The sequence below is a fragment of the Lithobates pipiens genome, unplaced genomic scaffold (genome assembly GCF_037356315.1).
Source record: "Lithobates pipiens isolate NorthernLeopardFrog02 unplaced genomic scaffold, aLitPip1_a1.2 Scaffold_375, whole genome shotgun sequence".
NCBI lineage: Eukaryota > Metazoa > Chordata > Amphibia > Anura > Ranidae > Lithobates > Lithobates pipiens.
The window spans coordinates 5,481-29,962 of NW_027507831.1; the positions used below are offsets into that span (position 1 = coordinate 5,481).

At 47.1% G+C, this 24,482-nt stretch overlaps 1 protein-coding gene across 2 annotated transcripts; it reads right to left on the reverse strand.

The window, feature by feature from the left end:
* Positions 1–341: 341 nt before the first annotated feature.
* On the reverse strand, positions 342–24,126 carry LOC143956637 (mechanosensitive cation channel TMEM63B-like; the record flags this gene model as incomplete). Of its 2 annotated transcripts, XM_077466829.1 has the most annotated exon segments (5): positions 342–379; positions 2,554–2,644; positions 2,954–2,992; positions 10,240–10,319; positions 23,907–24,126. In XM_077466829.1, coding segments are annotated over 5 exon segments (446 nt in total), but the record flags the coding sequence as incomplete, so codon positions are not given.
* Positions 24,127–24,482: the final 356 nt, after the last annotated feature.

Consider the following 24,482-nt stretch of genomic DNA (forward strand, 5'->3'; position numbering starts at 1 on the left):
ATCACACTAATGTATCAGGAGTTGTAGATTTCTAATTTTTAGCAGGGGTTCCCCGACACCAGAGAACTATTTCAAGGGTTCCTCTGTGTTGAGAAAGGCTGGGTTACAATATACCCGTGACCTGAATGAGCCTTGTAGCCTAATTTCTTGCATTTTGGGAGTTCATATAAATATTGAGGGTAGTACAGAGATATTTGGTTGGATATGTAGGTCAGGCTCTGATCTGTCACACAATTTTACATTTTTCAAAGCCCTCTTCTCTGATCGTATGTAAAGCCATGAGAATAAACACTCAACCACCACCCCCAATTAATGTGGCGGTCTAGGAGACGGAAACTCACTTTATCCGGAAGATTGCCGTCAGCCAGGAGCAGAAACCCTGGAAGAAAAAAAACAAAAAACACACAAAGTCATCCTCACTCCGAGTCACAACTGGACCGCACAAAGATCGTTATCGCTGGATGTCATAAAGACCCAATGTAACCCTCACACCTCTACTGGGATCCAAGGCCAGGTCCTCTCCACAGCGTGCAGCACCGGAACTCTTGGGTTCAGGACTGCGGTTAGAAATCAGGGAGGCCCGTACAGCCTAGCTGGCAGGAACAGTGAACCAAACCCAACAGGCGGCTCCCAGCCTCATGAACAAACCACTTATTCATGCAACTAGAAAACCTGCATGAATAAGACCTTAAGTATGTTTTGATGAATTATTTTTCACAACATTTTTTTTACATTTTTTGTGAGGTTTGGTGAAATATCAGGGGTCTAAACAGACACACACAGTCTCACTGTTGAGGCAGAGAGAGGACGCAGGTTCCTCAAAAACCGCTAGCTGCAAACTGAATGAACAGGAAGTTTTCTATACAGAGGCTCCCCGTTCATAAACTGAAGCACTTGTAAACACAGGGAGGGCCATGGGGGATTGGTTCCAGTAACTGCGCCCACACCTACTTCTCTAGGCCCCCCCCCCATGAACTTATGGGGCCTGTGCCCCATACAGGAGGGCAGGTGCTACCACCTTATCAGCAAGCCTTTCTTGGGTTTTACCCAGAGTGCTAGCCTCATGAAGAAGATTGCTGTTCACATAAATAGCTAAAGTGTCAGCATGTTCCGCAGTGAGTCTTAAGTCTTCTGTGCCAAATAACCCAACCCTTCTGCCGATTCAGTGTCTTTGTGCCACCTGCATCCCATGTCTGCAACGTGCACTGTCTCTCCAAGTGTGCCCTGTGTCCCCCCCCCCCCATGACTCCTGTGCCTTGGCGCAGCCTTCGGTATGCTCCTCAGTTGCCTGGACTGCTATGCTCCACCATCAGTAGCCTCTTCAATCGGACGTGATTTTTAATCACATCCGATAAAAATGTTGTTCAACTGTAGGGCTTTACTGCCCCTCAACCACTAGAGTGAATGAGCCCCAAGACCTAATAGAGAAGGAGTCTCTAAACTTTCTAAATAAAGGGCCAGTTTACTGTCCTTCAAACTTTAGGGGGGCTGGACTGTGGACAGTGGGAGAAGAAAATGTCCTGGCGCAATGCCCCATCCCTGGTGCCAGTGGGTGGAGAAATAGTGGCCCCCACCTTTGGCGCCATTGGGGGGGGGGGGATAGTGCCCCCACCGTTGGCACCATTGGGGGGGGGGATAGTGCCCCCCACCCTTGGCGCCATTGGGGGGATAGTACCCCCCACCCTTGGCGGGATAGTACCCCCCCACCCTTGGCGCCATTGGGGGGATAGTACCCCCCACCCTTGGCGCCATTGGGGGGATAGTACCCCCCACCCTTGGCGCCATTGGGGGGATAGTACCCCCCACCCTTGGCGCCATTGGGGGGATAGTACCCCCCACCGGTGGTGCCAGTGGGGGGGGGGGAATAGTGCCTCCCACCAGTGGTACCAGTGGGTGGGGAAAGTGCCCCCACCGGTGGCGCCAGTGGGGGGGATAGTGCCCCCCACCGGTGGCCCAACTGGTGGCCTTAGTGGGGGGGGGGAGAATAGTGCTCCATCATTGATGTCAGTAAAAGGGGGGGGGGGGTAAATAGTGGCCCATGTTGCTGACAAATGATACAAGCAAGCAAAAGGCTTTACCCAGCCCCCCAGGCTGCAATTTGGAGACCACCGTCATAGAGGCTTCATTATAGTCATGACATTTTCAACATTTAAAAATGTGCAGTTTCATTAAAATAACCCCTGGTGATCTTGCCATGGAGGGAATTGTTCAGGCATTTCCTGTTATTGGGCGACAACATTCTGTCTCCCAATTGCGCTCCTGTGTTGTCACCCTGGCTTCCAATGGAGATTACATAAGGCCATTTCAATGCCTAGTATGCAGGCATGGCCTACTGTTGTCACCATCAGGAAACCCGCTCTGAGAATTGCCATGCAGCTAACACTAGAGTGAATGCAAACAGGTAGTGGCTGCAAAAAGGCTGGAGGGAATTAGCAGCATTGAGATGTGGCAAAGGATGAAAAAAAAAAAAAAAAAAGTGAAAAGGCTTTTTTTTATATATAAATAAAAGTGCACACAGAAAAACGTCCCCACTTATAAAAGAGCCGTACTCACATTGTCTCTTTGGTCAAAGTCCACCGAGCTGGACACGGAGGTCAGTCGCTCGTAGCGGTCATGGCTCTCGGAGTGCATGGCCGAGGCCACACTATAACAAAGAACAAAAAGACATCAGCAAGAAATACTAATGTGTGTGCAGAGAGGAAAGGGTTAAATCACTCAGAAAACTGCAGATTAAAATCAGAACCAGAACTGTGTGCAGGAAGGAGGACCCCTGTATGATGTCATAATACAATATATACAATAGGTGAGAGAGGGGGAGAGAGAAGAATGGAGGAGAGATGGAGAGACACTCTGCATGCATCCAAAGATCGGGTTAGAGAGAACCGCAGCTGCGGAAAAAAAATAATCAAGTCCTTATTAGTGAGGAAAAGCAACACACAGACAGGGAACATACTATTCTCGCTCCACCCGGGAAATTTGCATCCGTCTCTGCCTGGGTACAGGAACACAAAAACACAAGACACGTTACATGGCACAATGACCAACACACGGCACGTCCCTAATGGGGGAGAGGGGGGGTCACCCCCAACAGCAAGAGGAGAATAAAATACATACACTATATGGCCAAAAGTATGTGAACCCCCAAATGATGGAGTTCGGGAGTTTCCAGTGAAGTTTATGGTTAATGCTCCGTATACAAAAGACATTGTTACCAGAAGGTCAGAGGAGCACAATCGGCTACAATTTGGTGAAGACCCTTTTCTGTTCCACCATGACTGTGGTTCAAATTGACTGGTCTGCACAGAGCCCTGACCTCCTCCCTATTGAGCACCTTTGGGAGAAATTGGATTACTGATGGTGAGCCAGGTCTTCTCATCCAATATCACCTTACACATGGGGATGCAATTCCACAGACACCCTCTGTAGAGAGGTACAGTATATCACAAAAGTGAGTACACCCCTTACATTTTTGTAAATCTTTCCTTCTACCTTTTCATGTGACAACACTGAAGAAATGACACTTGTCTACAATGTAAAGTAGTGAGTGTACAGCTTGTATAACAGTGTACATTTTCTGTTACCGCAAAATCCCCTCCTTTATTTGATACATTTGCTAGCAGTTTTTAAAAGACCTTTTTTCTGACACTTTTTAAACAGCATTTTTTTTTACCTCTTTCTTCCTGCCAAATTAGGGGAGGGGTTAATTGTGCACAGGTGTATAAAAGGTAGTTATACAAACTCCTCCAGGAGCTTGCTCCCTGATGGTGTCTTGCATGTGGATTTTGTGAACACAAGTGGAGAGTTAACAACCAGGAGTTGAAAACAGGAGTTAAGACAGGAGTCTCTAACCTCTATCCTACATCCATCCTCCCCTCCATTTTAAAGATCTCACTGCAAGGGGCAACCAGACAGCTTTCCAGAAACGTCAGGCTGACAGCAAGCCAGATTCACTGGAACCAGAGTGTTTAACAGGGACCACCGCAGCCAGGTAAGCGCGCACCTCCACCCCCCCCCCCCCCTCAGTGATTGTTCCAGGGACTCCGTCCGACCGCCTACGGGGGTCAGGAAGGAATTTTTGCCCCACTGGTGCGTTTGGCTGCTACTGTCAGGGGTTTTTTCGCCTTCCTCTGGAACAATCAGGAACAACCATAGGTTAGCATACCCCTACCTCCGGCCTCCTTTCCATTTTTTACGATATCCTAGGACGACTATTCCAGATCACAGCCAGACTTCTTTTCTGAGCAGAGACCTTCACCTTAAGTAAAGGTAGCTGGAACAGCCAGCAACAGAATACAACAACTCCTTCCGCATCCATACAGGCATCCCCTGATCAACTTGCGCGCTAATAGCCTCAAGCACGGCGGCAAGTCTGATACCTAGCCCCACCTCAGGATCAATACCCTGATCAGGATCATCATCTTAGGCCCATAGTACCATCAACAGCATCCACAAACCATGTGCTACTTCAAACACTCAGCTGAAGTTCTGCACAGACTAAGGAACATCAACACCACATTGCCATCTTCCATACAAAAAATACTTCAAAGAGAACAACTATTAAAAACCGGACGACAAGCAGCTCCCAACCACAGGAAGACATCTACTCGACCACTACAATTAGATTGCGCCTTGATTAGCGCCAGGTCTGCAGTCAAACATAGACTGGAAGTACACGACTTCATCATCGAGAACAATGTAGACTGCCTCTTCATCACCGAAAGCTGGTTAACCTCTGACTGCAACACCATCCTCACCGAATTGGTGCCGGAAAACTACAGGATCCTAACCGAACACCGGATAGGGAAAAAAGGAGGAGGCCTAGCAGTGATCTTTAAAGGTCACCTGGATCTCACTAAACCATCATCTCAGAACTCAGTGCCTTTTATGGAAACCCTGACGCTACATCTTCAACCAACACCCCATGACACCACTCATATTCTACTGTGCTACAGACCACCGGGACCAAAGTCCAATCTTCTTTCACCCCTCACGGAATCCTTTGCAATGCACACCCTAAAATTCAAAAATTTCCTGGCACTCAGAGATTTCAACCTTTGGGCAAATGAGCCTAAAGACCCCATTGCGACTGCCTGCATCAATCAACTAGAAGAACTGGGTCTACAGCAACTGATAAAGACTCCCACGCATGGGTCAGGACACACCCTGGACCTCATTTTCAAACAGAACATCAACGTCAACATACTCGACAACATAACTCTGCCATGGACGGATCACCACGCCATCAAATTCAAAATCGCTACCAACATCACCAACGCAAAACGGAAACCTGCAACAACGCACTGGACCAGATCGCATAAAAAACTGTACTCCGAAGCCTTCAAAACCACTCTGTCCAAAAAGATAACTACAATAAACTTAAACCACTCTACGGAGGAAACACTCAACTCCCTGAACAAGGCATTACTGCAATCAGCAGACTCGGTAGCACCAAAACCCAGGGCTCTCATCAGGAAGAAAAATGCTGGATGGTTTAATAGCTCCCTCTCCGTACTAAAGCAAGAACGCAGAAGAGCGGAAAGAACATGGAGAAGAAATCCCACCGAGGAAAACCTATTTAACTACAAAGGTCTGACAGAGAATTATCGGAAAGCAATCTTCAAAGCCAAAAAGGACCACTTCTCATATACAATCTCAACGGCCACAAACCAACCACGGGAACTGTTTAAACTGGTTAATCCATCAATGAATCCGGTGTGCCTAGAACCCCCAGAAAGCGAATCCCAGGATTACTGTGACAAACTGTCGGATTTTTTCATCGATAAAGTCAAAACCATCAGGGAAACAATTTGTCAGAAGAAAACATCCAACCTCAGCCAGCAAATACATAAAGAGGATGTCCGCACCAACATACCGCAACCGCCGAAATTTTCACTATCCCCAATTACCGTAGACACCCCAAAAAACATCATTAATAAACTGCGTGACAGTACCTCACCTATTGACATCATCCCCACAAAACTACTGAAAGAATGCTCCGACATCGTGGCTCCAACCATAACCCACCTCGTAAACCGATCATTCCATGAAGGGATTGTTCCCAGCATCCTCAAACAAGGCATCGTCAAACCTCTACTCAAGAAACCAAACCTGGACCCTCAGGATCCAAACAACCGTAGGCCAATTACAAGCCTCAAAACCATTTCTAAGATCATGGAGAAAGCTACATCAGCTACAACTTCACCTGGATACTCACAAACTCCTGGACCAGCTGCAATCAGGCTTCCGCCCGTGTCATGGAACAGAAACAGCGCTCCTCAAGATTTGGGATGACGCCCTCGAAGCAGCAGATGACGGAGAGCCGTGTCTCCTCGTACTGCTAGACCTAAGTGCAGCGTTTGATACAGTAGATCACAATACTCTACTCGTCCGCCTCACAGAAGTAGCCGGAGTCCAAGACATAGATCTCCATTGGTTCGCGTCCTTCCTAGGAAATCGGTCACAGACAGTGAAACTAGGAAAATTCCTCTCCGAAACTCGGGCAGTCACCTGCGGAGTCCCTCAAGGCTCTCCGTTGTCACCCGTTCTCTTCAACATTTACATTCGCCCACTCCTTCAAATCATCAGATGCTCAGATCTCGGCTTCCACTCTTACGCTGACGACACACAACTTTATTTCCGGATCAATGGAAAAAAAGATCACCAACAACAACTTGAAAACTGCCTCAAATCAATAGAGGACTAGATGACCACCAACTCCCTCCAGCTGAACCAATCAAAGACAGAGCTTCTTATCTTACACCCAAATCATAAGCCCGCAACCAAAACCTCCTGGTCTCCACCAACCGTCTTTGGGCAGACTATCTCCCCAAAGACCAAAGCGAAGAGTCTTGGGGTTATATTAGACACACAAACGTCAATGGATGCGCAAATAGGATCTGTAGTCAGTCGATCTCACCATCTGCTGTGCATGCTTTGCAGACTCATCCCTTTTATCCCAAAGAATGACAAAGCAGTGGTAGTTGGAACAATAATTAATTCACGACTGGACTACGCAAACTCGCTTTACATAGGATTACCACAATATCAACTTGCGCGATTACAACTGATCCAAAACACGGCGGCAAGGCTGATAACAGGAAAAAAACCCTGGGAATCCATCTCTCCTTCACTGAGGAGCTTACATTGGCTAACCGTAAAAAATCGGATCACGTTCAAGACCCTTTGCCTCACCCACAAATGCGTGCATAGAGAAGCTCCGCAATACCTAATGGAGAAAATAAATCATTACACACCAAACCGCAGTCTTCGATCAGCCAACAAAAACCTCCTCCTCATGCCCAAAGCCCGGTATAAATCCAAGGGGGATCGGAGATTCGCTGTCCAAGGGCCTCGGCTATGGAATGCTCTACCAATAAACATCCGCCTGGAAGAAAATCACCTGGCTTTTAGGAAAAAACTCAAGACCTTCCTCTTTTAGCAGATGATCAAAGCTCGCCACAGCGCCTAGAGGCGATTCAGTTCGCATTGTGCGCTATACAAGTATTTCATTCAAAATAACTCAACACACAGCCATTGATGTCTAAACCGCTGGCAACAAAAGTGAGTACACCCCTAAGGGAAAATGTCCAAATTGGGCCCAAAGTGTCAATATTTTGTGCGGCCGCCATTATTTTCCAGCACTGCCTTAACCCTCTTGGGCATGGAGGTCACCAGAGCTTCACAGGTTGGCACTGGACTCCCTCTTCCCCTCCTCCATGATGACATCACAGAGCTGGTGGATGTTGGAGACCTTGCGCTCCTCCACCTTCTGTTGGAGGATGTCCCACAGATGCTCAATAGGGTTTAGGTCTGGAGACATGCTTGGCCAGTCCATCACCTTTACCCACAGCTTCTTTAGCAAGGCAGTGGTCATCTTGGAGGTGTGTTTGGGTCGTTATGTTGGAATACTGCCCTGCAGCCCAGTCTCTGAAGGGAGGGGATCATGCTCTGCTTCAGTATGTCACAGTACATGTTGGCATTCATGGTTCCCTCAATGATCTGTAGCTCCTCAGTGCTGGCAGCACTCATGCAGCCCCAGACCATGACACTCCCACCACCATGCTTGACTGTAGACAAGACACACTTGTCTTTGTCCTCCTCACCTGGTTGCCGCCACACACGCCTGACACCATCTGACACCAAATAAGTTTATCTTGGTCTCATCAGACCACAGGACATGGTTCCAGTAATCCATGTCCTTAGTCTGCTTGTCTTCAGCAAACTGTTTGCAGGCTTTCTTGTGCATCATCTTTAGAAGAGGCTTCCTTCTGGGACGCCAGCCATAGAAACCAATTTGATGCAGCCTACGGCATATGGTCTGAGCACTGACAGGCTGACCCCCCCACCCTACAACCTCTGCAGCAATGCTGGCAGCACTCATACGTCTATTTCCCAAAGACAACCTCTGGATATGACGCTGAGCACGTGCACTCAACTTCTTTGGTTGACCATGGCGAGGTCTCTTCTAAGTGGAACCTGTTCTGTTAAACCGCTGTATGGTCTTTGTCACCGTGCTGCAGCTCAGTTTCAGGGTCTTAGCAATCTACTTATAGACTAGGCCAGTGATGGCGAACCTTGGCACCCCAGATGTTTTGGAACTACATTTCCCATGATGCTCATGCACTCTGCAGTGTATTTGAGCATCATGGGAAATGTAGTTCCAAAACGTCTGGGGTGCCAAGGTTCGCCATCACTGGCCTAGGCCATCTTTATGTAGAGCAACAATTTTTTTTTCAGATCTTCAGAGAGTTCTTTGCAATGAGGTGCCATGTTGAACCTCCAGTGACCAGTATGAGAGAGTGAGAGCGATAACACCAAATGTAACACACCTGCTCCCCATTCACAACTGAGACCTTGTAACACTAACGAGTCACATGACACCGGGGAGGGAAAATGGCTAATTGGGCCCAATTTGGACATTTTCACTTAGGGGTGTACTCACTTTTGCTGCCAGCGGTTTAGACATTAATGGCTGTGTGTTGAGTTAGTTTGAGGGGACAGCAAATGTACACTGTTATACAAGCTGTACACTCACTACTTTACATTGTAGACAAGTGTCATTTCTTCAGTGTTGTCACATGAAAAGATAGAAGAAACTATTTACAAAAATGTGAGGGGTGTACTCACTTTTGTGAGATACTGTACATCATCTCTTCATCCCGCTCTAATATTTCCCATAGAGCACCTCACTGGGTACCACCTTCAATGCAAGGTATAGAATGTCTCCGTTACTCCCCAATATCTCTGATCGAGCATCTCTCCTTAATGGCCTACCCTTACACAGGCTCCTCCCCCTTTCAGTCTATTATGAATGCTGCTGCTAGACTAATACACCTCACTAATCGTTCCGTGACTGCTGCTCCTCTCTGCCAATCCCTTCACTGGCTTCCCTTCCCCCACCGTAAAAAATTCAAAATACTAACCATAACATACAAGGCCATCCACAACATCGCCCCCCCATCTACATCACCAACCTCATCTGCAGATATCGCCCAAATCGTCCCCTCCACTCCTCCCGGGACCTCCTGCTCTCTAGATCCCTTGTTATCTCCTCTCATGCTCGTCTTCAGGACTTTTCCAGAGCCTCTCCCATCCTCTGGAACTCCCTGCCCCGGTATATCCGATCAGCCCCTAACCTGTCCACCTTTAGGAGATCCCTGAAAACTCACTTATTCAGGGAAGTCTATCCCACACCCACCCAACAACTGTCCCTGAGCCACCACCATCAAATAATTCCCTGCATCTATTACCTCTTGTACCACCCCCTACCTTTAGAATGTAAGCTCTACGAGTCGGGCCCTTCTGTATTGAACTGTATTGTAATTGTGCTGCCCCCCCCCGTGCATTGTAAAGTGCTGTGTAAACTGTTGGTCGCGTATAATAATAAATGTAGATTTGCCAAAAGTCTATAAGATTTCCAATCAGTCCTGCGCGGCTGGCGTGCGCGGGGACAACTCAAGGATTTCAAAGTACTGCTAGCACAGAGGGGGGAGGGGCGTGTTCTAATGAACGGCTGCAGTGTAAGCTGATCTCCCCTGCTCTTCAGATTTTCTCCAGCTGGGTGCCTCACCGGATGTTGTTGGTTTTATATGGGATTGTACAAGAAGAACATTTCTGAATCTTTTCTGCAAACCTCAATGGCCCAATGTCGTTTGCAGCTGGAAGCAATAAGTAACAACGAAAGAAAGCGAACATATACAAGTAGGCAGGCCGCAACGTGGCGACGGTCACACGTCTTACCTGTCGGCATCGGTGACGAGCGCCAACCGCCCATAGTCCCAGGCCACTTTCCTCAAGAAGGAGAAGACGAAGAGAAGGGCCTGGAGAGACACAACATGGGATTGTAAGGAGCTTCTCAACACGCCTCTGTACATGGAGAGGATCCAGAGAGACGACACACAATGCAGCTTTGTGACTCTCATCTCTGTCATTCTTTTTGGGAGCCCCACAGGGAGGTAATAAAGCTCAAAGAATTATCACCTCTCTCTGGCAACTAGGGCTGAAACAACTAATCGATTCATCGACAACTAATCGATAATGAAATGAATCGATTACAATTTTCATAATCGATTAATAGGCCAGTAGCATTATGGGGTTAAAGAGGAAGTAAACCCTGATGAGTTTACTTCCTCTTTGATTTCCTGCAAAGGTAAAGCATAATGGACTACTATGCATCGCATAGTACAACATAGTACATCGCATAGTACAACATAGTGCATCGCATAGTAGTCCATTATGTGTCACTTACCTGACACAGGAGCCAGCGAAGTCACCGCTGTCCCCTGTATTCCGGAGCATCCATCTTCTCGTGGGTCTCGCCGCTCCTCCGCTGTCATTCGTAGAAGCCGCGATGACGTCACTCCCGCGCATGCGCACGGGAGCCTCCACTCGCGGCATATCACCGTAGACAGCGGTGCCTGTGTTTTGGCAAATATCTCCTAAACCGTGTAGGTTTAGGAGATATTTCTTGGACCTACAGGTAAGCCTTAATCTAGGCTTACCTGTAGGTCAAAGTGGTTTGTAAAGGTGTACAACCACTTTAAAAAAAAAAAAACTAAAATGAGCCCTTTATAGTACAAAAAAGAGCAAATCGTTACTGTAAATATTACTTTCACAATTTTACAGTAAAAAAATAAATTAAAAAAAATGAACCCCTTACAGTCAGATCTTCTTTTTTCTACTATAAAGGGCTTGTTTTAGTTTTTTTTTAACCCCCATTATGTTACTAAACGTCTTTACACCCGATTCATATCTATGTGTTTATTGGTGCTTTTTGCAGAAACGCACTACAGTTCATTTACATGGTTTCCTATGGAACACGTTCACATCTGAAAGGGTCAGGGACTTTTAAAAATGCAAAACGGTGCTTTATTGGTTCAATATACTTCAATGGAGAAGCTGCAGAAAAGCATGTAACACATTTTTGCAGCAATTTGTGTTTTTTAATCTGCCCAAAAAGGCAAACTTCAGTAAAATCACGTGCACAAAAATCAAAAACGCACAGCAAAAAGCACTGCAGAAACAGATCAAAAGCAAACTGCGTAGGTGTGCACCGAGCCTTATGCTGGTCACACCGATCAATTTGCAGATGAGAATATTCAGACGAAAAATCTTTGTACATTCGCTGAATGAAAGAATTTTGTTTGAAATTTTCACTTGTTTTTAACATTCTGTTTTTAAAATGAATGTAATTTCTGAAGGAAAACCACAAACACTGTCTGAGAATTCCTTTGACTGAGAAGTTTTCTATTTCCAAATTTTCCCATCACTGTGGTTGAAAATGAACATCAATTTGACCCACTTTTTTTTTTTTTTTTTAAAGGTAATTAACCGATTAATCGAAACAATAATCGGCCAACTAATCGATTATGATATTAATCGGTAGTTGCAGCCCTACTGGCAACAGATACTTGCAAGAGCTCAATCAAGGAATAAACAGAATGCCAGGACAGTAAAACTGCAGATTTATACATACTTACGATTTAATATCTACTACCCCCCCTCACTTCTGTTTATGCCTATGCAGGCTCTTAAAGTTTAGAAAATTTTGTGCCAAAATTAAGAATACACAATCAGTTGTCTCCAGTTATCCATACTATATATATATATATATAAAAAAAAAAATATATATATATATATATATATATATATATATATATATATATATATATATATATATATATATATATATATATATATATATATATATATATATATATATATATATATATATATATATATATATATATATATATATATATATATAAACAAGTTACTGCCATGCCTCTCTTTGGCCACAAGAGGGCAGCATCATTGCTTCCATTACCAGCAAGCATAGCCGTGTATGGAACTTGCAGCCAGCATACAAAGTCACCCCATTAGTTTCTACATGAATGTCTCTGAAAACATTAGTTACAAGGACTCGGGTATGCACAGCCAGGCGCATGACCTGTCCTGTCAGTCCGCAGCAGGTTACGTGTGTGCATCCTGGCGGCTTGTGGTCTTCTGACCATGGCTGGTCACAGTGACTTTGAGGGTATTTATTTGCCTTCCTTTTTGATAGTTGGTGCTGTGCCTTTTTACCAGCTACCTTGTGCATCAGGTTGTTGTTCTAAATGCCCATGGCTGACCCGGAAACACCTGCCCTTCTCTCCAGCTTTTGTTGTCACCTCTTCCCATTCCTGCTATTTGCTTTGCCTGCCTAGACCTCTGCTTGGACCCCAAATTCTCTCTTGCCCGACGTCGGCTTCGGCCTCTAATTGGACCATCACTAATCTCTAACCTGCTTCGAACCTGACTGACCCCAACTGCTCTCATCTGCTGCTACCGCCGACCTCTACTTGGACCCCGATTGCTCTCTTGTCTACCGCCAGCCTCGACGTCTACTTGGACCCCGATTGCTCTCGTCTGCCGCCAGCCTCGACCTCTACTTGGACCCCGACTGCTCTTATCTGCCGCCAGTCTCAACTTCTACTTGGACCCAGATTGCTTTTTAGTCTGCTGCCAGCCTTAACCTCTATTAGGACTCCAATTGCTCCCTGCCGCCAGCCTCTACCTTTACTTGGACCCAGATTACTCTTTTGTCTGCTGCCAGCCTCGACCTCTACTTGGACCCCGATTGCTCTCATCTGCCACCAGCCTGAACCTCTAGTTGGACCAAGACTGCTCTCTTGTCTGCAGCCAGACTCAACCTCTACTTGGACCCCAATTGCTCTTTTATCTGCCGCCAGCTTTAACCTCTACTTGGACCCTGGTTGCTCTTGTTGGCAGCTAGCCTCAACCTCCAACTTTAACCATGACTAACCTTGCTTGCTACCTGCCTCGACCTACACATGGATCTTGTTTGCTTTGTCGTCTACCGCTAGCCTTGACCTCTAGTTGGACCCCGAGACTTTCTGGCAGCTGACGCTGTGTCATCTAACCAGCTTTTTTGTACACGAGACTGTTGTTCTGATTACCCAGATCACCTTACCATTCTTCTCTAGCCTTTGTTGTAGTCTGCGCCCGTTCCTGCTGCCTGTCTTTTCCTCTGATTGGACCCCGATAACCTCATGCCTGCCACCTGCCTCACCCACCGCCTGGATATTGACTACCTTCATGCCTGTTGTCTGCCCTGACCTCTTCGCAGGCAGCAAACTGCTTCCTCTTTGAATCTCCTGCTCCAGCAACCCCTTGCTCGGGCAAACCCCAACGGCTGCGGTGACAGCTAGAAGCAAAAATAGTCCAGGGGAAACAAAGGTCTCCGGCCCATCTCTCCTTGCAGAGTCCTCTTGTAAAGCTGTCACTTAGACGCCGCACTCGGGAGGAGCTGACGTCGCCTGTCAGGGGTGTCCCCCCTTAAAGAGGAAGTAAACTCTCCCACTCTAATGCTTCTCTTCATTTAATCCATTATAATAAGTAATTATCAGACTATAGCCACTGTAATCCAGCCCAAATCGCATATTACTTACTGTTTAAAACTTTAAAAAACTTGTTTCCAGGGGTTAGGCAGCGCCATCTTAAGTATTGTTTTCTGAGTCCACAGTGGAGTGCATTTCCGCCCTTACATTGAGCACTTCCTGTACTGTTAACCAAGCCTCCTTCTCAATCCAACGTTTCTATGGCAACCCTGCTTCCCTGTTCATAGCTGACTTCTTTTATTCCATAGTATTTACTTGTGCCGATGTCTAATGTTTCCCTTTGTAGTCTTATCAGCTTCGGCTGATAAGACTGCAGTAATGGCCAAGTTTACACTGCATGTCATGTCACATGGTGTGTAGGAGGAAGCTCTGAATGATTCTGAAGTCTCCTGGGAGTTCAGTGTTGTGTGCCGTAGGAAGTCCCGATTAGGGATGAGCTTCGTGTTCGAGTCGAACGTACGTTCGACTCGAACATTGGCTGTTCGGCGAATTCCGAACGTTTGGGCCGTTCGCGTCAAAATTCGAGTGACGCGCGCGCGGACCACAATGCACTGCGGTGGCGCAGTGCATTGCTGCCCCATGATTGGCCAAGCATGCACTGTGACCCCGCATGCTTGGCCAATCGCAGCGCCGGCAGCGAGGAGAGCCATGATTGGCCACAGGCATCCTGCCTGTGGCCAATCATAGCTCAGGCTGTGTAGTGCACGCCCCACACTATATAAGGCCGCCTTTGAGGCGGCCTCGTGTAGTGTGTTACTTAGCATCTGAAGCAGTGGGTGTTCTGTGTACCTTCAACACAGTACACACCAATCGTTTTTGGCTGATTTCCTATCTTGCTGCTGTGTAGTGGTTGTTGTCTGTGCCCTGACTGCAGTATACACCACTATATTCACCTCACCTATATAGCTAGTGATCTAGCTTTAACCACTTAACAACTGCCCATTGCCGATTAACGGCTTCAGGGCGGTTGTTTAACTCTGAGAGGCCGTTAATTAACGGCCTCCCAGAATTCTGCTCTCGCGTGCCCCGAGGTGTGCGCACTCGAGAGCATCCGTGACCGCCGGGTCGCATCACGGATCACGGTAAACGGCCGCTCATAGCGGCCGTTTACCACGTGATTGCTCCGTCAAATGATGGAGTGATCACTTGGAAACAAACCGGCGTCATGTTATGACGCCGGTTCCTCCCTCCCCTCTCTGTACCGATCGGTACAGCGGAGGGGAAAGAGATCGGTGTCAGCAGCGATGTGGGCTGCATCTGCAGTGCCCACATCGCTGCTCACCGAATTTAACCCCTCAATTCCCTGCCAATACTCTGCAATACCAGTGCATACTCTGCAGTACCAGTGAATACTCTGCAATACCCCGCCATTACTCTGCAGTGCAGTACCCCGCCATTACTCTGCAGTGCAGTACCCCGCCATTACTCTGCAGTACCCTGCCATTACTCTGCAGTACCCCCCAATACTCTGCAGTACAGTACCCTGCCATTACTCTGCAGTACCCCCCCAATACTCTGCAGTACCCCCCCAATACTCTGCAGTACCCCCCCAATACTCTGCAGTACCCCCCCAATACTCTGCAGTACCCCCCCAATACTCTGCAGTACCCCCCCAATACTCTGCAGTACCCCCCCAATACTCTGCAGTACCCCCCCAATACTCTGCAGTACCCCCCCAATACTCTGCAGTACCCTGCCATTACTCTGCAGTACCCTGCCATTACTCTGTAGTACCCCCCAATACTCTGCAGTACCCTGCTATTACTCTGTAATATCCTGCCATAAATTGCCATACCCAGCCATACTCGGTGATACCCTGAAATACCCAGCCATAGACGCCCCCCACCCCTCACCGCCCTCCGGTGCTTCTACCAACTCGCCAGTACGATCAAAGCCAGAATCTTTTTTTTTATTTTTTATTTCAGGCTTCCCAGCCTAGAGGTGAGATGTGGGGTCATATTGACCCCCAGATTTCACTGTAAAGAGGACCTGTCACCCCATATTCCTATTACAAGGGATGTTTACATTTCTTGTAATAGGAATAAAAGTGATCAAAAATATATTTTTGGGGAAAAAAATGTCAAACTAAAATAAAGTAAAATGAACAATAAAAAAATAAAATAAAAATTAAAGCGCCCATGTCCCCATGTGCTCGCATGTGCCACACATGTGAGGTATCGCCGAGAATGTTAGAGCGAGAGCAATAATTCTAGTCCTAGACCTCCTCTGCAACTCAAAACATGTAACCAGTAAAAAAAAAAATTAAAGCGTCGCCTATGGGGATTTTTTAAGTAGCGACGTTTGGCGCCATTCCACGGGCATGTGCAATTTTGAAGAGTGACATGTTTGATATCTATTTACTCAGCATAACTTCATCTTTCACTTTATGCACACATTGGGCTAACAAGTGGTTAATAATAGAGCTTGCAGTCAGTAGTGTTAGGAGATAGTGCGTGCTGTCTGCGTGCTCTGTACCCAGTACATACCGCTATAATATAGGGCAGGCCCCTACTTTCAAACATCCAACTTACAAACATCTCCTACTTGCAAACGCAAGGAGACAGCAGCAAGTGAGATGAAAAAAGATGGACGACAAAACAAATTATACAGGGGTGATAACCCTTCCCTATGTTTTCCAAAAAGCTTAAAAATAGTTTTTTTGACTGGAGCTACACTTTAAAAATGTACCAGTTGAAAATTACAAACAGATTCAACTTAACACAACAAACCTACACAGTCCCTGTCTTGTTTGCACCGCCTGTATACTGCTGTTCTGAGTATATAGGGCCTGGGGGCCACACGCATTTCCTTTTTTTAATATGGGTACGGGGTTCCCCTTAATATGCGTACAAGACCCAAATAGGCTGGTAATGGGCAGGGAGGGCTACCCATGCCATGTTTCTCAATAATTTTCAACCATATTGCAGGAACCAGATATAACATTAAAACCGCAAGCAGTTTTAAATGGTGTTATTTCCGTTTAATGTCATTTTGTGCAGGGACTGTTCTAAACACGGGAAACACGTGGCACTTCACAGGCATACTACAGACACCCCCCAGCCACCATATTTAAAGGAATATTTCACTTTTTTTTTTTCACTTTAATCGTCATTAAAATCACTGCTCCCGCCAAAACGGCAGTTTTTAAAACTTTTTTTTGCAGTGACCCATGTCCCCTGAGGCAGGAGGCAGGTCGCCAAACCCTTTTTAGGACAGTATCTTGCATATTAGCCGTTAAAATTAGCACTTTCCAATTCGAACGTTCGAGTCCCATAGACTTCAATGGGGTTCTAACGTTCGTACCGAAAGCGGGGGTCGTTCGCAAGTTCTGGTGCGAACCGAACCGGGGGGTGTTCGGCTCATCCCTAGTCCTGATAACAGATAGGGAAGCACATAGAGAGTGTGCCGTAAATCAGGGGAGATCTGGGCATGCTCAGTGACTTCATTCTAAAGAACAAAAAGGATTACAACAATATTAAGTAAGGAGATATCTACAAGCCGTGTTCATTAGGGGTTTTTTATGCTGATTTACATGGGACAAAGTTGTGGGGAGGGTTTACAACCACTTTAACACTAATCTTTATAACTGGCAGGGTCACGACAGTTTTTAAGGCAGGGAAAAAGGGGCAGCTACCCTGGGCCCCATCATTATTGTGGGGCCCAAAGCAGCTGCATCATACTTGCCAACTATCCTGGTTTAAATTCCCTTATCCCTTGAAGATTTAGTCCCATGCTGTGTCCCGATATCTCAATGTGAAGTTCTGTTACTAATGCTGCCGATCTTTGCTCTACATGATTCAGAATTAGCCAGTGTACTGCCTCCTAACTAATCCTATCCCACCCCACTGCCACTGATCCAAACGCCCCCTCCCCCAGCACTGCCACTGATCCCAACAGTCCTAGGATTCCTACCGTAGGAGTTTTCTGTCTATTGATGGGTCCCCTCACCTCCCCAGTCAATGGTGTGCATGCATTGAGGAGATGTGCTGTAACCTCTAGCAACCAATCATTGAGTGGTAAGGATATGCAGTAACCTCTAGGAACCAATCAGTGAGTGGTATAGATGTCTAGTAACCTCTAGCAACCAAGCAGTGAGCAGTATTGAGGTACAGTAATCTCTAACAACCAATCAACAAGCAAAAGTCATGTGCTGTAACCTCTAGAAAATAAACAGTGACCCATAATGTGTGCTGTAACCTCTAGCAGCCAGTCAGTGAGCGGTAATGATACACTGTAACCTCTGGCAACAAATGGCAATCGTTGCCTGATCTCATTCAGTAAACTGATTTGGAGTCTAGCTGCTATTTTGATGTATGTCTCAAAGCATGTGGAGAGCGAAATTGCATGTAGGGGGGCCCAAGAAAATGTTTGCCCAGGGTCCAATCAATCAATGTTAAAGACGGCCCTGGGCAGGGTACTGTACATAACTTTCTGAAAACATCACAGCGCCCGGCCTCAGTACTCCTCCCAAGAGCCCTCAGTCCTGATGCAAGCAGTAGGCTGGATTTTGGGAGGAGCTATGCAAATATCAAAAATGCATTGATGGGCGGATGTCAGTCTGCGGGAGTGGGCTGCATTTACATACAGACCATCCTAGGTAACATCCATATCTGATACCGAGCCTCCATGATTTAAAGAACTGAAATCCAATGAATAAAAGGGGGGGGGGGGGAGGGGGTGAGGGACAGTCAGGCTGGGGGAGGAAAGTGCTAGATGATGCTGGATATCCTGCAGCCAGGAAATAAGGCGGAGCTCTATCTGACCTGTTGCAGTTTCTAAAGCAAGTTGTGAGGAGCTCACAGTGTGCAGTGAAATCCAGGAAAGCAATTTCAGTCCAGGAGAGGATCCTGTACAACTGTGCAAGACTGAAGGGAAGGCCGGAGGTCAGATTTAAACTCCCATTATTATAATAAATAGATGAAGGTCGGGTGATATTCTTCTTTCTCCAATGGGTGAGTCATGTTGATCCTTCTGATGTCATAGAATGATGGGGGGGGGGGGGGCGATGGTGCTTGGTGACACCTCAATCAGCTGAAGAAGAGATGACATGGACCTGGCTGAGTAATAACCAGCAGCTGCTGCAGCAGAACGGTGACTCAGGTTCTGCCAGAGGAAACCGAAAGTTAGGTACATTACAGACTAGGGCTGCAACTAACGATTATTTTCATAAATCGATTAGTTGGCCGATTATTATTTCGATTAATCTGTTAATAACCTTAAAAAAAAAAAGTGTGGTGTATAATTTAGTAAATTTTGTAAAGTAAAAAAAAAAAAAATATTCTTAAATCTCTATGCAGTGGTAAATATAAATAACCAACTATATGGTTAGAAAGCAAAATCTCTAATCCACTCTGAGAACAACAGACAGAAGAGATATATACTATTAGAGGAGATCTTCCCTGAAAAAAAAAAAAAAATGTAATTTTAAAGAACGTTTTATTCGATTTTCTAATCGTTAGTGGGGGTCAAATTGATGTTAATTTTCAACCTCAGTGACGGGAAAATTTGGAAATGGGAAAACTGCTCGGTGAAAGGAATTTTTCAGACAGTGGATGATAAGGCTTGGTATGCAGTTTGCTTTTGATCTGTTTCTACTGTGCTTTTTGTTGTGCCTTTTGATTTTTGCTCATGTGATTTTGCTGCGATTTGAGTTTTGGCATTTTTTTTTTGGCCAATTTGTTGTTGGGCAGATTAAAAAAAAAAATAAAAAAAAAATAAAAAAAAAACACACAAATTGCCGCAAAACCCATTACAAGCTTTTCTGCAGCTTCTCCATTGAAGTACATTGAACCAAAAAAAAAAAATAATAATAATTGTTTTGCGTTAAAAAAAAAAAAAAAGTCCCTGACCGTTTCCAAATACACAGCGGCTGAAAAAAAGCAGAGATGTGAACGAACGTATCCCACAGGAAACCATGTAAATGATCTATGTGTCAAAAAAACACAAAGATGTGAACCAGGTCTAAGATGTTTAGTAACATAACGGGGGTTAAAAAAATAAATAAAATTAGCCCTTTATGCTACAACAAAAAGCAGATCATCACTACTGTAAGGGGTTCATTTTTTTTTTTTAACTGTAGAATTGTGAAAGTAATATTTACAGTAACGATTATTTGCTATTTTTGTACTTTAACCAGTTCCCGCCCGGCGCACGCCGATGTACGTCAGCAGAATGGCGCGGGCAGGCAAATGGGCGTACCCGTACGTCCCTTTAAATTTGCCGCCCTGCCATTCTGCCGACGTACATCGGCGTGCGCCAGTCAGGAACCGGCTAAAGTACAAAAATAGCAAATAATCATTACTGTAAATATTACAGTATTGCTGGTCGGGACCCCCGTGAGTCCGGTCATGGGTCCCGCGGACTCGATCGCCGCGGGCATACCCGCGATAGTCTCACGGAGCGGCTGAACGAGGAAATGCCGTTGTAAACAGCATCTCCCCATTCTGCCTAGCAACTAGTGACGCTGATCTCTGCTCCATGTGATTGGAGCAGAGATCAGTGTTCACTAAATTAAAGCTCAGCCCCCAACAGTTAGTAACACGCCCCTAGGAACACTTAACCCCTACACTGCCACCCACTGGTTAACCCCTTCACTGCCAGTGTCATTTACACAGGAATCACTGCATTTATATAGCACTGATTGCTGTATAAATGACAATGGTCCCAAAAATGTCCGATGTGTCCGCCACAATTTCGCAGTCACAATAAAAAAAATTAAAAAAAAAAACCCTGATCGCTGCCATTACTAGCAAAAAAAAAAAATATTGATAAAAATGCCATAAAACTGTCCCCTATTTTGTAAACGCTATAACTTTTGCGCAAACCAATCAATAATCTCTTATTGCGATTTTTTTAACCAAAGATATGTAGAAGAATACGGATCGACCTAAACTGAGGGAAAAAAAGATTTTTGGGGGATATTTATTATAACAAAAAGTAAAAAATAATGTTTTTTTTTCAAAATTGTCGCTCTATTTTTGTTTATAGTGCAAAAAATAAAAACCGCAGGGGTGATCAAATACCACCAAAAGAAAGCTCTGTTTGTGGGAAAAAAAGGACGTCAATTTTGTTTAGGAGCCACATCGCACGACCGCGCAATTGTCAGTTAAAGCGACGCAGCGCATGAATCGCAAAAAGTGGTCTGGTCTTTGACCACCAAAATGGTCCGGGGCTGAAGTGGATAAAGCGCTCATTTTAGTTTTTTTTAACCCCATTATGTTACTGGCTGATTAATCGATTATGAAAAGAGTAATCCATTCATTTCATAATCGATCAGTTGTTTCAGCCCTACTGTAGTGTGTTTCTGCAAAAAGCATCAAAAAACACAGAGGTGTGACCCAGGCCTGAGATGTTTAGTAACATAATGGGGGTTAAAAAAACTAAAATTAGTACAAAAAGAACAGATAATCGCTACTGTAAGGGGTTAAAGCGGGAGTTCCGCCGTTTTTTTTTTTTTTTTAAGCCAGCAGCTACAAATACTGCAGCTGCTGACTTTTAAAATAATGACACTTACCCGCCCAGCGCGCCCGCGATGTCGGCACCCAAAGCCGATCTCTCGATCATCTCTCGGGTGCTGCCGCCGCCATCTTGGGTATGGGGATCAGGAAGTGGAGCCTTGCTGATCCTGAAAGGTGCCAATTGTGGCGCCGGAGGGGGGGAGGGTTCCAATGAGTGGAAGCTCCACTTTAGGGTGGACCGCCGCTTTAATTTTTTACTATGGGACAGTGAAAGTAATATTTACAGTAGCGATTTTTTTTTTTTTTTTTTTTTTTTTTACTATAAAGGGCTAATTTTTTTTTTTTTTAACCCCATTATGTTAGTGGCCGATTAATCAATTATGAAAATAGTAATCAATTTCATAATCGATTAGTTGTCGATTAATCGATTAGTTGTTTCGACCTTAGACGTTTTACACACTGACGTTTTTACAGCAGCTTTTTTGAGCTTTTTTTTGCTGCTTAAGAAGGCAACTCCATGTTATTCAATGGGCTCATACACATCATGGCGTTTTTGAGCTGTAACAGGCATGGTCGTTTTTAAGCTCCAAAAAAAAAAAAAAAAAAACAACACACAAGGACCAGCACCTTCGGAGGCTCCAGCGCTAGAGCGGTTTTGACACCGAAAAAAAGCTCAAAACGCGCATTAACGATATACTGACGTTTTTTTGTAAATAGCAGAGGGATGTTATTTATTTATTTTTAAACGCGCCTTAGCGTTAACGCTTAAAAACAACGTTAAACGCGAATCGACGCCAAATCAAAATGCTAATAAAAACGCGTTTTTAACGCTGCTTTTTTCCCCAGGTGGTGTTACTAGCTTTACAGCCCGTTTTTTAAAACGTTCGTGTGTATGAGGCCTAATACTCAGGGGTCTCTGGTTATCACAGGATACTTTGGGGTCACTGAGCGGCAGGGGATGCTCGGGGGACACAGCATTGTCAGGGGTCACGGGGCGGCAGGGGGAGCTCAGCATTGTCAGGGGTCACGGGGCGGCAGGGGGAGCTCAGCATTGTCAGGGGTCACGGGGCGGCAGCATTGTCAGGGGTCACGGGGCGGCAGCATTGTCAGGGGTCACGGGGCGGCAGCATTGTCAGGGGTCACGGGGCGGCAGCATTGTCAGGGGTCACGGGGCGGCAGCATTGTCAGGGGTCACGGGGCGGCAGCATTGTCAGGGGTCACGGGGCGGCAGCATTGTCAGGGGTCACGGGGCGGCAGCATTGTCAGGGGTCACGGGGCGTCAGCATTGTCAGGGGTCACGGGGCGTCAGCATTGTCAGGGGTCACGGGGCGTCAGCATTGTCAGGGGTCACGGGGCGGCAGCATTGTCAGGGGTCACGGGGCGGCAGCATTGTCAGGGGTCACGGGGCGGCAGCATTGTCAGGGGTCACGGGGCGGCAGCATTGTCAGGGGTCACGGGGCGGCAGCATTGTCAGGGGTCACGGGGCGGCAGCATTGTCAGGGGTCACGGGGCGGCAGCATTGTCAGGGGTCACGGGGCGGCAGCATTGTCAGGGGTCACGGGGCGGCAGCATTGTCAGGGGTCACGGGGCGGCAGCATTGTCAGGGGTCACGGGGCGGCAGCATTGTCAGGGGTCACGGGGCGGCAGCATTGTCAGGGGTCACGGGGCGGCAGCATTGTCAGGGGTCACGGGGCGGCAGCATTGTCAGGGGTCACGGGGCGGCAGCATTGTCAGGGGTCACGGGGCGGCAGCTCAGCGCCGGGGCGGCAGGGGGAGCTCAGCGCCGGGGCGTCAGCGGCAGCTCAGCGCCGGGGCGTCAGCGGCAGCTCAGCGCCGGGGCGTCAGCGGCAGCTCAGCGCCGGGGCGTCAGCGGCAGCTCAGCGCCGGGGCGTCAGCGGCAGCTCAGCGCCGGGGCGTCAGCGGCAGCTCAGCGCCGGGGCGTCAGCGGCAGCTCAGCGCCGGGGCGTCAGCGGCAGCTCAGCGCCGGGGCGTCAGCGGCAGCTCAGCGCCGGGGCGGCAGGGGGAGCTCAGCGCCGGGGCGGCAGGGGGAGCTCAGCGCCGGGGCGGCAGGGGGAGCTCAGCGCCGGGGCGGCAGGGGGAGCTCAGCGCCGGGGCGTCAGCGGCAGGGGGAGCTCAGCGCCGGGGCGTCAGCGGCAGGGGGAGCTCAGCGCCGGGGCGTCAGCGGCAGGGGGAGCTCAGCGCCGGGGCGTCAGCGGCAGGGGGAGCTCAGCGCCGGGGCGTCAGCGGCAGGGGGAGCTCAGCGCCGGGGCGTCAGCGGCAGGGGGTGCTAAACATGGAAAACATGCTAAAGAATAAGAGGGAGGTTGCCCAACACAGAATCATGCGACAAGAGTGCCCAGTCCTTCCCAGAAGCCCTGAAAATAGCCCTCCCAGTCTCTCTCTCTGAAGCAGATTATCTAACATATAAAACAAAACTCGGCAGACATTCTGAGAGTCCAGTATCAGCGTTCCCCGGATCACATTTACAAGTCACTGGTTTTCATGATAGAGACTCACACCATCGGCATAAAGCACAGTGCTGCTAACTTACCAGAAAGCACATGAAGTCCAGAGCGAGGACAGTCGGCACCCCACCGAACGGCAGGCCCTGCAGCACGGTGCTGCGGATACGTGCGCTGTAGCAGTAGTCTCTTGTGCTTGTACCGGTGCCATTGCACTCGGCTCCGGCACAGGAAGAGGCAGAGGTAGTGCCCATGGAGGCCAGCGTGCCCAGGAAGAAGGGGGTCATGGTTCCTTTATCATTATTCACCCTGTGAGAGAAATACAAAGAAATCAGTAATTGGAATCATAATATGACAAGAGCGCTGCGCGTGAGACGGGAGCAGGAATACAAGCGATGCTTATAGCTGAACTCCGCCACACAAAATTTTCATTCAAATAGATTCCTTGTTGGCCGCAAAGGATATAAATTAAATTGAATTGTATTAAAAATACCTTTGCAAACCCATATATTACATTGTAAAATAGCAATGATATCATCACTGTGCAGAGAGCAGAGCTGTGGGAGGGACCCAGCAGGCTCCACCCACTACAGGCTGCTTGCAGAAAAAACGACAGGAGGGGGCGGAGACAAGACCAGTCAAGCTGCACAAGGAGAGCGAGCAGT